We start from the raw sequence: 15391 nt of genomic DNA, 5'->3' as shown, positions 1-15391 counted from the left end.
ATTTATCAAAGAAGGTCTCAGCAAGAACAGTCACCAACGTCATTTTAGGCTCCATGGCCATCCGCCATGACACTTTGGGTGGCGGAAGTGCCACCCAAAATAACATTAGCGTCTATGAGCACTTCGTCACTTCCGCCACCCAAAAAGTGTCATGGCGGCGTCCCATGGTGTGTCAACTTCCGGGTGTTGTCTGTTCCTGCCTAACCTTCCTTGGTATTTATTCTATTAAAGTCATACTGTAAAACGTCCATTTTAGTAGTCTTTTTGGGGTGAGTCCGTTTATCTATACAGTAGGTCTTTAGAGGGGCTGAGTACCCTACACGATTTGGGCAATAAACTAGATATTGATTATTTTGCCAGGAGCTGGTTTTGAGTGTTCTTCTTGTGCTAATTCCTATGTTGAGATGCAGGTGAAGGCATGTCTTAGTTAATGCTGTTGGTATTAATTGTAGGCCATTTAATGTGTGCTATAAATCCTGTTGAAGTACAGGTGATTTATTATGCTGTTGTTGACTCAAAGTCAGCTTACCGCGGGAAGGTGGGCCTTTTACATGTCTGTCTCCAGGCGCCAATTGTCTCATTACTAGCCTATGGCTATTTGAGTTCATTTTAAAATGTCTTGAACCTTTTGAAAATGTTCACCTACAGTATAATGATATGCCCAAAATAGGGAGGGACGCCAAGTACAAAGTGTTTAAGTCTGTCTGTGGGTTTTTTGAATACATAACTAATTAATCAAAAAGAATGAACAAGATTATCAATGATTGGATCCAGTGGAACAGGTTATGTTTTCCCTTTCCTGAGAAGTAACAGTTTTGGACCCGACAGCGATGACATACTGTACAGTGTGTGTGTGTGTGTGTGTGTGTGTGTGTGTGTGTGTGTGTGTGTGTGTGTGTGTGTGTGTGTGTGTGTGTGTGTGTGTGTGTGTGTGTCTGGAATCTCAGAGTCATGAGTTCCTGCTGCTCATGTTAATATCAGGTGAACAGGTGAAAAGTGCTATTATTTGCATAAGCCGCCTTTTATCTCCTAAAACGCTTCACTTCCACTCGCCTAAGTCCTCCTGACACAGCTTGTGTAACCACATCAAATAGGAATGGGAGGAATCTGAGACCAAAGGCACATGACTAACATTGCTAAAGTGCCTGCAAAAGCCAGAGTTTCATTAAATCCAAATGTCCTCCTTCTAGAGACGAAGAAAACGCATGCCAAGACGTGCCGTTACTGCAATATACAAGTACTCACGCATTTAAGTGATGTGCCAAGTAAATCTATAATAATGTTTCTTATTATGGGCTTATTTTAGATTATATGGTTTGCGATACAATTTACTGCTATTGCTCCCCAGGCAGTCTGCTTCCGAGTGTAAAAAAAATTAGTATGATATAGTAGGGGTGGGCGATATGGAAAAATACAATATCACGATATTTTCCCAAGCTGTATCACGATACAGAATTTTATCACGATTCTTTTTCACATTGGTTTTTATGGTTATTTTTCAAGTTACTTGACAAAAGCTAGACTCTCTGGGTTCCTTTTGAGAGGTCTAAATTGAACTTTACAAGTATGTAACTCTGACAGCATACAAATGAAATCAAATGTACCCTTACGGGTCCATTTGGTTTCATTTGTATACTGTCAGAGTTAACATTTGACATTTTAAAGTTTGAGAACAACTGATTTAGACCAAAACGCAGGTTTAAATTGAATTCTGCAATGAATCTCTGTATTAACAATTAAACAGGATTTCTTACAAGGCTCCCTCAATTGTATCATGATACATACGATACCTCTGAAAAGGCATATCGTGGAGACATTGTATCGTCTCAACGATATTTATCACCATATCGCCCACCCCTATGATATAGTCAATATAAAGAATGAGCTGCCACCAAAGTGAAAGGATGGTTCTGTATAGTATCAGGAGTTATGATTCGGTACACAATAGCTGCTGCCTGGGTTGACAATATCCAACATCTGAACTGTATTTTGACAGTCGACATTGACTACCATGTGGTGAGAGATGTCATTCCTGTGCCTCTGGATATGGCAGACCTCATGACAATCATCTCAAATATGGTTGATTTCTACCCCAAATCCAAACAAATGTGGACAGGCTCCTGGTGAGTGAAATACTCCCCATAAACAGAACGTCTCTTGGCTAATAAACATAGAATTAGCAAGAAAAGATTATGCATGGCAAATTGATAATTGGCAACGATAGTGGCGCTGCGTACTAGGCCACTGTGGTATTTCGATTTTCTCCAGTAGTCTACGTAGCTGGGTGCATAATTATAGGCTCCAGCGGTCTGCTTTAGTCCATCTGTGTGGATGCACAAACACAGGGAAGTGTACACTTCTAATTCTGTGCGCACCAACGGTATGAATATGCTAACCTAAGTTGGAGTTGGCAGAAAAGGTTAGACATAAATACTATGATCACAAGGCTATCCTACAGTATCTCTGATGATTGTCATCAATTTAGAAATGATTATTGCCTATCCAGGTCCTTGTTGATCTGGACAGTCTCATAATATGGTGCAGTAAAAAGAAAATACTCAATACTTGGTTGAGAAGCTCCACTGATCTAATTTGTTCGGCATGGGAGCTTAATCCTTCAGAAATTGGCGTGTAAACTATTTTGACAGTCAGACAAATTAGACAATTTGGCATCAACTACGGTTTTAAGATTATTATAATGTCAAGCATAAACAGGTAATTCACAACTACCATCAATCCAGCAATGCAGTTCTCTGATGGAATTCAGGATGCCATCCCATTAATTAATGCGGGATGTGATTCAATTACGTGTTGCTGTACCACCTTGTATAATTCATACAATTAGCTAAATGCTGCCTGGCACACAGAAACGCCTAACGATACACACCCAGAATTCATGTTATTAGCTAGCCTTAAACCCTCTAGGCTGGGCAGTGGTCACCAAATTGTTTAAAGAGGAAATATGTCACTGCCTGCTGTAGCTAATTCAAATTAAGCTTTTAGGAGAAAATGGGAAATTACATTTTCCACTACATTTACAGAAGTAAAGGGTTCAGGTAATAAGTCACAGCCACAGTTTATCTGCTTGGAAAAGTGTAAAGTGAAACCATGCTAGACATGAGGCCAAAACCCGGAGAACCACGAGGCATGACTTTATGCTGGCATTTCCTTTGTTTTGGCTATAACCTATGATTCAGAATACCATTTTATTCAGTTCATGCTGGTATTAGCCTAGTCCTAACATGAGTAAAGTTTCTTTTTACAGCCTAGACCTAAGATATACGTGTGATTGTCGTGCACTGATTGAGTTTTGCACTGATTGGGTTTTAGTAACAAACTAAAAACTGCCCTAACTGACAGGGCACTGGTTCTCAAACATCTGCAGTGATGTTGCTAGGTTTTCAATGTAATGGGTCCCAAGGCCCGAGGGTGGTCTTTTGGATGGTTCCTAGGGACATTTTATTCCCACAGAGTCATAATAAAATGTGTCATTTTTGACAAAGTGCAGCGTTTAACTTGTGTTTCATCTTATATGTTTATAATATGGTTATATTCATGTAGAAAATGTGTCTGAACCAGGCCTGGAATTTCATCATTTTAGGGGCAAGGCCGCTGGCCTTTGGTGTTGTCCATCTTTTGAGGGCACAAAGGCCAAATGCCAGAAGGACATCAAATAAAACAAGATTTTAGTCCATTGAAAGATTTTGTTGAACTTAAGTATTTACAATCTGATCCATCCATGCTCAGCTCTACACCAATCTAAGTCACTGGATTGGTTTAAAGATGGGGACTCAGAATCTCAACAAAAGACATTGGTGTCTACATATTGACCAGAAAGAGAGAGAGGAGAAAGTGGTACAGTCAGCTGGGTGGCCTCAGGTCATGCCATTGGTTTGAGGGGCACAAGGCCAAACAGAGGGTCAACGGCGGCCATGGCCTTCATGAAATTCCTGCCCTGGTCTGAACCGTTTTAAATCTTTACATTGTTTATATTACACGAAACATAAAAATGTATGAAATAATCTAAACTATTATAGTACCTTGAGATGAAGCACAGGTAGAACGGTCATAATCATTAGATGTACACACATTTGACAAAATTGGTGGCATTAGTGGCATTTTACACCACTATAACAACAATCACAGTTTATTTTTAATTTAAGACATTTTCGGAGATTGCACTAGTTTCAGCACTCAGGTCTGCGCATGTCCCTGCGTAGAGAAGAGTCTCATTACAGCGCCGTTCTATGGAACCGAACTCTTTAGGGGTACCTGTTTTGGTGTAGCACCGAACACTCTATATCGCTACGGTCTGGAAGCGGTCCGGTGCTGCGCTAAAACACGTGCCCCTAAAGAATTCGGTTACCCTGACACACGCATGCGCAAAATCGCTGTGGGGCGATCACTATTATTGTTTTTATCTTGTTTCCATCTTGTTTAAGACTATTTCTACGCAGATTTTATTTTTTACTTTTTTTGATAACGTAGGGTAAAGTAGGATATCTTCCCCAATGAACAATGGTGGTGTCTGTGGACCTTTTAAATGTTTTTTACAGCGACGCGGCGCAAATTATATATATATATTTTTTTTAAGATTTGTTTTTGGGCTTTTTGCCTTTATTGGATAGGAGAGTAGACTGACAGGAAATGGGGGAGAGACAGGGAGTGACATGCGGCAAAGGTCGGCCGGATCGGGAATCGAACCAGCGACGCCGACAGGCATTGATGCCGAAATGGCAATGCCTATATGGTATGCGCCTGGTCCACTAGGCCACCAGGCGCCCACGCAAATTATTTTTAACATGGACTCTGATGGCAGCTTGGCAACAACATCGCTTGTGCGTCTCGGGACCCCGCAACGGTGACGTGAATGCGTATCTGGTGACGTGAATGCGTATCTGACGCAGGACGCGGACCATCCAACATCTCTGCATCTGTGTGCATACGCATACTTGTTTCAGAAATTGAACCACTAAGAAAATGTGTGCTTATGCAATATTATTGTAAAAAGATAAAGTAAAAGGCAGCAGATAATACCATCAAGTATTGTGGCTAACAGGGTGCCTGCCTGATGCAACCAATACAATAGCCTATCCAGTATTACAACCACTATTGCTTAACATCAGTTTAGAAACTGACCCTTGGCTTTGATGCATTTGTACTGCTTTGCTATGGAGACATGTGATTGCTGCTACAGTATGCTGGCCTTGATCCACACGCAAAATAATAGTTCAGAAGCAGCAGGCATATGTCATCAAATAATATAATATTTCGACATCTGGTCATCTTTTGGAATCTTGAGCATGTGGTAGTGGGCCAGATTGTAAGTGTTAGTTGTCCTTGTATTGTACCGTAATCACTGGATTACAGTCTCATACTGCAGAAATTGATGACAATGCAAAGCTCACTCTCCTACTTAATGGAAGCTTATCTACAGAATTACAAAATAGTTACATGCCCTCTGTGACTAGTAAGTTGAATCAGTGTCCTAATGAAATATGTACACAAAAAATAAAACATCCTTGGAAAACAAAAATATGTTGCATTTCATTTTGCAGTTTTCAGAAGATACTGCCAAGTCCCTCCCAGATAATATGTGATGGTGTTATGTGGGTTGAGAAGCGGATGCTGGGATCACAGACCCGAGCAGAATTCCCTGATAAGCCTCAGGCAACAAAGTGTTGTGCTCAACAAAAGTAAAAATGTTTTATATAAACAACACTTTGTTGTCGCTGATTTCGGCTGCAGTAAGGATATAGGACAGGGGTGGGCAAATTTGATGATGGCGAGGGCCACTATATTTCCACCTTCACTCCAGAGGGCCACATTGCATATTGCTACATCCTACTTTGTCATATATCATAGAAAAGAAGCAAAAATGGCTGATCTACAAGCTCAAAACGCATCACGCTGTGATGCTTTTTGAGCTTGTAGATAGTCTATTTTTGCCTCTTTTGAATTGGAATCCTGAATTATTTTTTGTTATTTTTTAATTGGAATCCTGAAATGTAACATTTTGATTTAATTTCAATTTCATTTAGTTATATACTCATGTTAACTTCATGAACCTAAATACAAATACATTGGACATAAAAAAAAAAATACATTTTAATACTACTATAATAGTCATTAAGCTACTAATATAGACTGATGGAATTAAAGCAGGTCATGTTTGGAATTGTAACACCTGAAATCAATAATACTAGCCCTTACCCGTTCAAAGATATGAGCTCCGAAATGATGTGCAGTGTGTGGGTTATGGGATGTGCACTGTGCACACAGTATATGAGGGATGGAAAGTAACTTTAACTGGTGCTTGCATGCTAATATGTAGGAGCATCAATGTAAGAAATACCCGTTCCATTTAACGGCTACAGAGATACTGTGTACCGATCTGCATGATTTTTGGACATCATCTGTAACAGGGCCAGAACCCCCCCCCCCCCCCCCCCCCCCGCCCGCCTGCCTGCACCCCCCCCCCCCCCCATGTGTGTGTATGTGTGTGTGTGTGTGTGTGTGTGTGGGTTTGTGTGTGATTGTGCATGGCCTGAACAACAGCGCCCCTCCCTTAACATGTGTGGTCACAAAAGGTACTGTGGGCTAAATAGATATAGATACACCATAAAAATGCTAATATACAGCATACGATTTGTGAAAGTGTCAAACGGGCTTCACAGTTATGTCAGGTGTGTTCATATGCTGATGGTGATGCGATTTCAGATCAATTGCTCCAGCCACCGAGGAGAAACGCTGAGACAGACAGACAGACAGACAGACACTCACTCACTCAGACATTCGCAAAATTATAGTATAGATATCAGTATTCCGGTATTAACCTGAGGGCCGCATTAAGTGAAGGTGGGGGCCGCATGTGGCCCCCGGGCCGCCAGTTGCCCATGTACAGTATGATCTAGGTCTAGGACATCAGCTACTACACACACCCTCCCTCCCACTCAACGCCGGGCCCACTGGGAGTCATGGTTGTACATTCCACAAGTGTTTGGGACAGGCAGGGGAGGGAACCAGTTAGTCATTAGCAGACTGGGACAATTAGCAAGGTTACTGGGCTTTCCATCATTAGGGCCTAGTTAATTGCTGTGGCCTTGAGAAATGAATGCTGTTATTGGATCTGGGATAATGACAGGGGGAACAGACACCCAAAGGTTCCCAAGCCTCAAGGGGATCTCAATTAGTCCAATGTGCCTTGGTAACTCCTTATCCAACCAGGCATCGTGGCATGATGCATTTTACAACTCCACACATCATAAAGCTGCTAGTGGCAGACAGTGTGAAAGTACAGGGGTGACATTGAGGCTTCACATGCAAGTCCTGAGTGTCAATTTAACTTTGACAGTGTAAATGAGAGTTACATCAACACTTTGCAGGATTTTGCAGGATTTTGCAGGATTTTGCGCGGAAGGTCTCAGCTTCTGGTATTGTTAAGCTTTACAGATAGCGGCTAAATACCTGTTTATGGGCTTTCTAAAAAAAACAATAAACTGAACGCTGATGGAAACCTTCTGCTGGAGAAACACACTGAATAAGTGCCAACCCACATAAACAATAACCTAAAGGTGCTTTCCATTTCAGTGACATCCCCATGCTTTTGTTGCCATGCCGATTTGGCAGCACAATTAAACACTCCCACACAAACAATAGGGAGGAATTGTAGTCATGCAGTCATTCCTCTGGCTCACATGTCAGCACTCATTCGGTACACAGGGGGAGGGGGGGCAATTAAGACCAGGAATCTGGTAGGTCCAGTGAAATACTCTCACTTCTGACTAATTACACCTTGGACTTGTTTCCCACATACTTTGAACACAGTGACAGCATGGAGTAAACTGGATCCAGCATGGTCTAAACTGGCTCCAAGGGGACTATTTTCCATGGTCTCGATCACACCATTATGAAGGCATTGAATTAGGTGGCTGGCTTTATGAGAGAGTCAAAGGTGAATAATGAGTTTGATAAAAGGTAATGGAAATAAAAGAGGCAGAGCTGCACTTGGGAAAGACTACATGTCAGGTTCCAAGTAGGACAACATATTACTGTACTGCCGCTCTCTAAGGAAAGAGCATGTCACACTTGCATGGACCACTTCTAAACGCCCGAAGGCACTTGTCATGAATTTGAGATATGGGCTTGGCATGCCAAAGAGACAGTAGAGGCATGAGAAAGATGAACAGTCGTCTGCAAACACTGACTTCAAGTTTTCACTGCTCCAACATGCATAGACCTGGGCTTCGGGGGCCTATAATCCGTAATCCGATTTTTTGCTTACACTCTATAAAGAAAAAGGGAGGTATGGGAAATCTATTGGAACTGTAATTGAAATTATTTGTAGTACTACTAAACACACAAACTTTTATATGAAACATTACGTATCTGATCAAGTATAAACAAACTGAATGAGCCTTAGAGTAATTGCCTAATCTATGTTTACCATGACTTGAAGAAGACGTCATTTTGGATGAGTGAATGAAACGTGCCAAAACAAGTCTGTGAAATTGTGTGCAATTTAGAAGAGGTAAGTATGGGCAAAATGACTCTCACACGCCCATGGTGAGGTTTTAGGTTCATCAGTAAGTCACCACATCCCAATTATAGAAAATAGTAGACCTTATGAATGCTTAACCATAGCAATACCAGTAATGCTAATAACAACGTTATAGAATGACTTAATAATTATCTACAAGGTTGCTATCAACAACAAAGTTTGTGTGTTTAATCTGAAGGAAACATGTACAGTACAGTATGTTGGACTACAAACTAAATGCAAACCCATAGGGTTCATTCCCTGGCAGTGCAAAAATGGAACTGTAAAGGTCACACTCATTATTTAGCTGATGTTAACACAGAACTTAACAACAGAAATATGGGACGGTTGAGACTTAGAAATGTTAAGAAGCACTAGATATGAACATGTCTGACTAACTTCGTTGGGACTGCAGCCTGGATCCAACTGCTCAACTTTCTCTTGATCGTACAGAGAACCATGCTGTATGCAGGCTGCTCCTCTTATCCTGTAGCGCAGGGAGGAAAGTCCACTGGATCAAAACGTATAACAAATTACTCCCAGTGTGCTAGTACAACAGAGAGTGGCTTGATTAACAAAGCAGATGCAATTCATCCTAGTGAAAGCTCTGGCTGAACTTTGATGTGAAGGAACACTCCAGATTCACCACCATGGCTGCAGGGGAATGTTCTTTGAATGAATCACACTTAGCGAATCTCTTGTTTGCAGCCATTTGGCAGTGTGACAGTCCTGGTTGCCAGTGTGAGTGATATTGTTCAGCTGGCGGCTCTGACCTGCACGTTTGGGAAGGGCTCTACCTACCTGAGGGCTGCTTCCAAGGGATGGGTACCTGCCGGACACACGCCCTCTGAATAGAAAGACAGGAATGCAATGGCAAACCTCTCCCCCTATGATGATGAATGGAGTGGAATTTCCAATCACACCCATGCAAATATAGTTACCATCACTAAGGCAATGAGAATAAAAGGGTGTCGGTTGACATGAGATCACATTGACAATTACATTTTCTAAACTGTGGTTGCTAATAAACCCACGTCTTTTCAATAATACATAATTAATACATACTTTTGTGATTTTATTTCATTATACTATACTGGTACAGTTATTGACTAGGGCCACTGCAGAGGGGCGGGCTTTTCCCTGCTCCAGCAGAATGTATTGTGTCCTTTGTGAAGTGTGCAGTGTGGAGCGGGACAAGGAAAGCACCAGAGCACTGGCTCCACTTTATCGCTCTGAGCACCATCATCATCATCATTATCATTTGGAGATCATGTTACATCTGTTCACACTAAACACACTCCACTCTCGGCCGCTCAGTCAGCAATCAGGCCAAATCAAACCACCTCCTCCTCCCCTGCAGTACATGCACCATTAGGGCTCAGCTCAACAAAAGGCAGGCACAGAGAAGTTCAGCCACCCACCACCACCACCACCACCACCACCACCGTGTTCAAGTTCATCACACGGGTGCTCTACACATATCCTGTTGCAACCATGCATCTCTCAGCACTATCACAGTCTTTGATGCTTGGTTAGAAGTGTGGTGAGGAAGGAGAAGGGTCTGTTTTTTTGCCAGCTCATCTCACTCAGTTCCTAGAGAAGTTGATGTGAAAAAAATAACAACCCAACAGTCAACACCATAGTGAAATTCTCTAGCCTCACATAAGTTGGAAAACCACAGAGCTCTAAATGACAAGTGCGAGCAACGAGAAAGACTTTCATCTTTCAGACTGCGAAAAAAAAATCTCACACAGCCTGATACAAACACAAGTTCCTATTTCCAGTGAGAGAAAAAACAATCTGTCTGTCATATGACCTCAGTAGTATTTAGTGAAAGCTTAACAACTTTCTGGGGTAAAAACAAACCAAAACCCCAAGAAATTGTAGAATAGGGGGTGGAGCAATGCTGTCGCTTCGATCCAAACTTCAACAGGAAGAATTGTCAAACAATTTAACAAATGGAAAACTTCAGTCTTCCCGGAGTCGAAGGCTTAATGAGTTGGCACTCATCCTATTTGCTAAAGGAAAAAAGGCAACTTACTGCCTTAATCTTTACAAAAAAAAAACGACATCAGTCCCTGCATGGTTGCAGTTCTGAGTTGGAACAGTACAGTGCGTTCAAAAAGGCAAAGCCATCAGGAAACAGGCACAATTGGAACTGAGCGGAGGGGAGTTTGGAGCACTGCACACATGAAAAGGCAGCAGGGCACAAGCACAATGGAGGAAAGACCCATACACAAACAGCAGTCAGGGGGGCTGGGAACACATGAACCCTGAGAGACATCTTAAGTACTTTCCCACCTGCCAAACACACTACCACCCAGGTATGTTTATTTCTAAACACTTGAAGTGACCTGCCTGGAGACTTGAACAATGGAAAAACACACACATTCCAAAGGAGGTGGCTTTTGAACTTGAACAATATTTTTGCTGATTAAAAACGGATAAAATGGGAAGATAACAGCATACCAAGTTAAGCTAATTTGACACGAATAGCATCTTGTTCCCTGTAGAATCCACCTGGCCCGTGAACCCATTCTTAATCATAATGATGATTTAATATGGGCACAAGATGCATGGCCATCTGCCTTGGATTTCAAGATTTAACAAAACAGTGGAGCACTTTGTGACGTAGGAAGTTAGAAAGCATTTCTGTGGTGTGTGGTGAAAGGCTGCTGTGGGGTTTACGTGTGTAACCTACCGTTCTTGGATGAATTGCATAAAAAATACTTTAATTTCATGCATCTTCTGTATCACTGGCCAAGGCAGAGCAGACACCTCCTGTGTGGGTGCCAAACACTATTAACTGTAGCCTAAGCCTATGCTCAGCATCCATCATAATCAAGCATGCATTGCTGCTCTGCTCCAATGTTTACCACATGATTAAAGAGCTTAGGCCTTAAGAAGCTAATTAAATGTCAAACCAAAATATGATTGCTCTTGTTATGCTCTGGTCCAATGTATTGCTGCATTTCATCAGTTATGTCAAATCACATCAATACTTCGGAAACTTCTGTAAAAAAATCTGTATGATTGATGAGATGTAATTTGCCATCAATACATTTCAATAAGCAGTAGTGTAAAGTAACTAAGTATATTAAGTAGGCTACTAGGCTATTTCAGTACTTTTACTTCTACTCCAGTACATCTTTGAGGAAAATATTGTACTATTACTCCACTACTTTTTTTTTTTTTTTTTTACTTTTGATATTTTAAACCCATTTTGATGCCAACACTTTTGTATACTCAAGACAGTCTCAGGGGTCCACCTTATGTTCCCCAGGTTCTATGTTCCCCACCTCAGCATTAGTTTTAGTGAGGTTAGGGACGGGTAGGGGTAGGTTTAGGTAGTAAAAAAGTGGGGAACATATAACCTGGGGAACATAGGTACGGTCCCACAGTCTCAAGTAGGCTACATGCCAGACTTTCACTTGTAACTAGATAGCTGTATTGATACTTTTTACTTATGTAAAATATGTGAGTACTTTTCCCAACACTGGATGTATAATTTGCCCGTCCTTAATACATTTCAATAAGTCTAGGCTACTTACCAAAGTTAGTGTTGACTACTGCAGGATGAACAGAACCGTGCCTTTACACCTGCGGGTCCTTAACCGCTCTGAGCGCTCCAACGTAACGCGCACAGGAGGAGAACGTGAGAGTCCAGTTAGTCGCCTCCAGATGTAAATATAACGGGAGGTGAGGCTCAGTAAATCCCCCAGCTGTAACGTATCCACGGATCCGACCAAACCAACGCCGAGCAACCAACCAACCTGTGGACCTCTTTTATGATGCCGCTTCCAGTTCCGACACAGAGTTGAGAATGAGTGACACGCACAAAGCCACCTGTGGAGACCCGCACACACACGGCAGGGGGATGAGCTCACTTTGCCACGTGCTGTTATCAAAATAAACCCATTGACAGAGACTCTAACGCGGGGCGTGTCAACATGAAGGGGAAGGTGGTACCAGGCTGATGATAATTGAGCCATCTATTTCAAAACGCCTTCCTATTTTGCGTTTTGTCTCGGTGCGCCACCTACAGGCGCGTTGTTGTAATAGTTCTGAACATAAAGGCAAGCCTAGTAATCTATTCCTGCAACATTGGATGTTGCATCCTTAAAAAGAAGGGACAAAAGAGAGAAAAAAAAGCTACATTAAGGCCTAATATTTCTGCAATTGCTTCAAATTGCTACAAAACCCGTGGATAGACAGTCATGGACATAAAAGAAGTAGAAGGGTAGGCCTACATTTAGTCTGATAATTATGAGACTACTGTGCATGGTCAAAGTAAAAAAAAATAAAAAAAAAATGCCAATTTATCTGAGGTGCCCATGTTTAGGTTCCCACTCAACCTGTATCCTTCAGTATTACCTGTTAATAACATAGCCTATTTATGTAAATCCACAGGGATTTATTATTTATATCATTCTCATTCACTCTCACGCACTCAAAGTTGCTGCCGTTAATTTGTCTGACTACTGCCCACTAGATGGCGTACTCTTCTGATACTTGGGCTATGTCTGCCAGCTGTTGCCTAATAGTAACACAATAATCAAATACAACTACATCACCATATTTGATATCACTCTGTAATTTTTATTCAAATTATTACAAAAACGTATGCGTACCATATATTGAAATACATAGTTTTATGAGAAAAATATATTATACTTTTAATTTAAAAGAAAACAAAGGCTTAAAGACTGTACAATCATCTTTTGTGTCTACTACACGAAGAATCATTTTACAGTGAAATTGACATTGCAAATTGACTTCATGGTAGGATTTCTTAATAGATTTACATGTCAGTCTTGCCATCAACATGGCCGATTTATTTATTTATTTTGGCCTAGTGTGAGTGTTAAATTGATAAGCAAAGAAAGTGCTGTGAAAAACAGTAATAGCAAACACAGTTTGCAGCAGAACAATACAGTAGCAGTTTGGATTGTGTTTCTAAAAGTAATCTAGTGAAATGTTACAATTAATACAAACATTTAAAAAGGAATACATTAGGAAGCCATTCATTTGCTGTGGACGGTTTATCTAGATTGTAGTCAAATGGATGGACAGTTGTTAGTGTGATCGGACAGATGTTTTGCCTTTGAATCAGAATATCAGACATCTTAAATATTCGTACAACCAGGTCATTTTCCTTCTGTTTGGCATTTCCCCTCTACATTAGAATTTGACATTCCTATGCTTGTGGAGGACATTCCTAAACAGAACTGATGAAGACGAAATGCCATATTATAGAATAAATAACTTTAAGACTGATTTCGGCACTAATTAAATTTGCTCAAACATAGTTTTATGGAACGCTGGAAGCTTAACAGACATCATCAGTGAAGCCATCTGTTCTTACTATTTAAAGCACAAAGTTGTGGTGGTCACGTTGCTGTACGTAGCCTCCAATTCACACAGGATATTTTCAAAGATCTGAAATAAAGTTTTGGGGAAAACATTTTAAAGTAGCACTCATCACGGGCATTTTGCGATTTGCCATGGCACACTTGGTGACAGAAAAGCAGTCTTCAGCGTCATACTGCGAGCACACACACGCACACTGTGTGAGGGAAATATGATATGACCACATGAGGAGTGTTGTTGTCCTTTTGAGGCAGAAAGTCAAATTTCCTCCAGCTGCAAATAGTTGAGGGACCCCAAAAAATCCTTCCTTTGTTTCTTAAAACAGCCTCATCAGTATTCACCCTTTCCTCTCAAGTGGTGTACACTGTGCGTGTGATCCACATGCCAAGGCTCTGTGGAACGCGGACGCTCACGCATGCACACAGGCTATACACACACGCACGAGCGCGCACACACATGCGCGCACACACACACACACACACACGCACACACACGCACGCACACACACACCCGCACGCACACACACACATGCAAAGAGGTGAGGTGAGAAACCACGCAATGTTCCTGCTTTCACCTCTGCTTCTGGGAAACAGAGCAGAGCAGCTGTGCTGATCTCTGGTCAGAGTGAACATGCAGGCCTGCAGACAAAACCAGGTTTGGGAGTGCCGGGTGGGTGCTACAGGAAGTGTTGAAGTGCAGAGCAAGGCTCGGTCATGAAGGCTGAGGTGATTAGCTTGCTGTTTAAAGCACACTGGACTAAATCTTATCGGCCCAGGTGGCTGGCTGTGTGGGCAGGCAGGAAGTGTGGGACTCAAACAGGTGCTACATAGTTCCCGGGGAAAGTCCCGAAGGCACGAGTCCGTTCTGACGTACCTGGGGAGAAACGGATTGTGGAAAAAGTGAAAATAATGCAATACAAAGGAGAACAAGATTGAGGATACACATGAATACCAAAACATATTGTCACTGGAAACAGTTACTTAAAAAAAAGTTTTGGGTCACTAAACCATTTCTATGGGTCAAGAGAAAATTAATTCAAAAGATTTCCATAAATATTCCCCCTGAAATTAATCCATGAATTGATTTTTATTTTTGAAATAGTGAAACTAGCAGATCTACAAGCTCACATCAAATTGCATCATGGGTGACACATTGTGAGCTTTCAGATTTTCTATTTTGATTATGAAATAGGGCTGGTTACGTCATAAAATGTTTTAGTACGTTTGGGTCCCGGGAAGACACAAAATATCTGGGAACCCCTGTTCTACAGTGTGTGCATAAAGGCCTGTCCATACTTTGACCGAAACCGCCCTTTTCGGTCAAAAGGTCCGGTTCGACTACAAAATGACGTCACTCGCGACTTCTGAAAAGCATTAGACCGAATGAGAGTTCGGATAATTTGCATGTTGGAAAGTCCAACTCACCGAACATTTCGGTCAAAGTATGGACCGGCCTTTATAGTCCATGTCAGAATTGCAAGTA

General features: G+C 41.6%; 1 protein-coding gene across 8 annotated transcripts in view; it reads right to left on the bottom strand.

Annotated features, from left to right (window-relative positions):
- Positions 1 to 13124: 13124 nt before the first annotated feature.
- The window catches only part of sorbs3 (sorbin and SH3 domain containing 3), a 40904-nt gene continuing 38637 nt past the window's right edge, over positions 13125 to 15391 (bottom strand). For all 8 annotated transcript variants that reach the window (XM_080739254.1, XM_080739250.1, XM_080739252.1 and 5 more), the window contains one exon: positions 13125 to 14782. In XM_080739254.1, coding sequence (XP_080595380.1) covers positions 14721 to 14782 — 62 coding nt within the window. In that variant the 3' untranslated portion in view covers positions 13125 to 14720. The remainder of the gene's footprint in view (positions 14783 to 15391) is intronic.

The sequence above is a fragment of the Nannobrachium achirus genome (assembly GCF_963921795.1).
Source record: "Nannobrachium achirus genome assembly, chromosome: 12".
NCBI lineage: Eukaryota > Metazoa > Chordata > Actinopteri > Myctophiformes > Myctophidae > Nannobrachium > Nannobrachium achirus.
The sequence above is the reverse complement of the archived record's forward strand: the minus strand, read 5'-3'. Positions and strand labels throughout refer to the sequence as shown.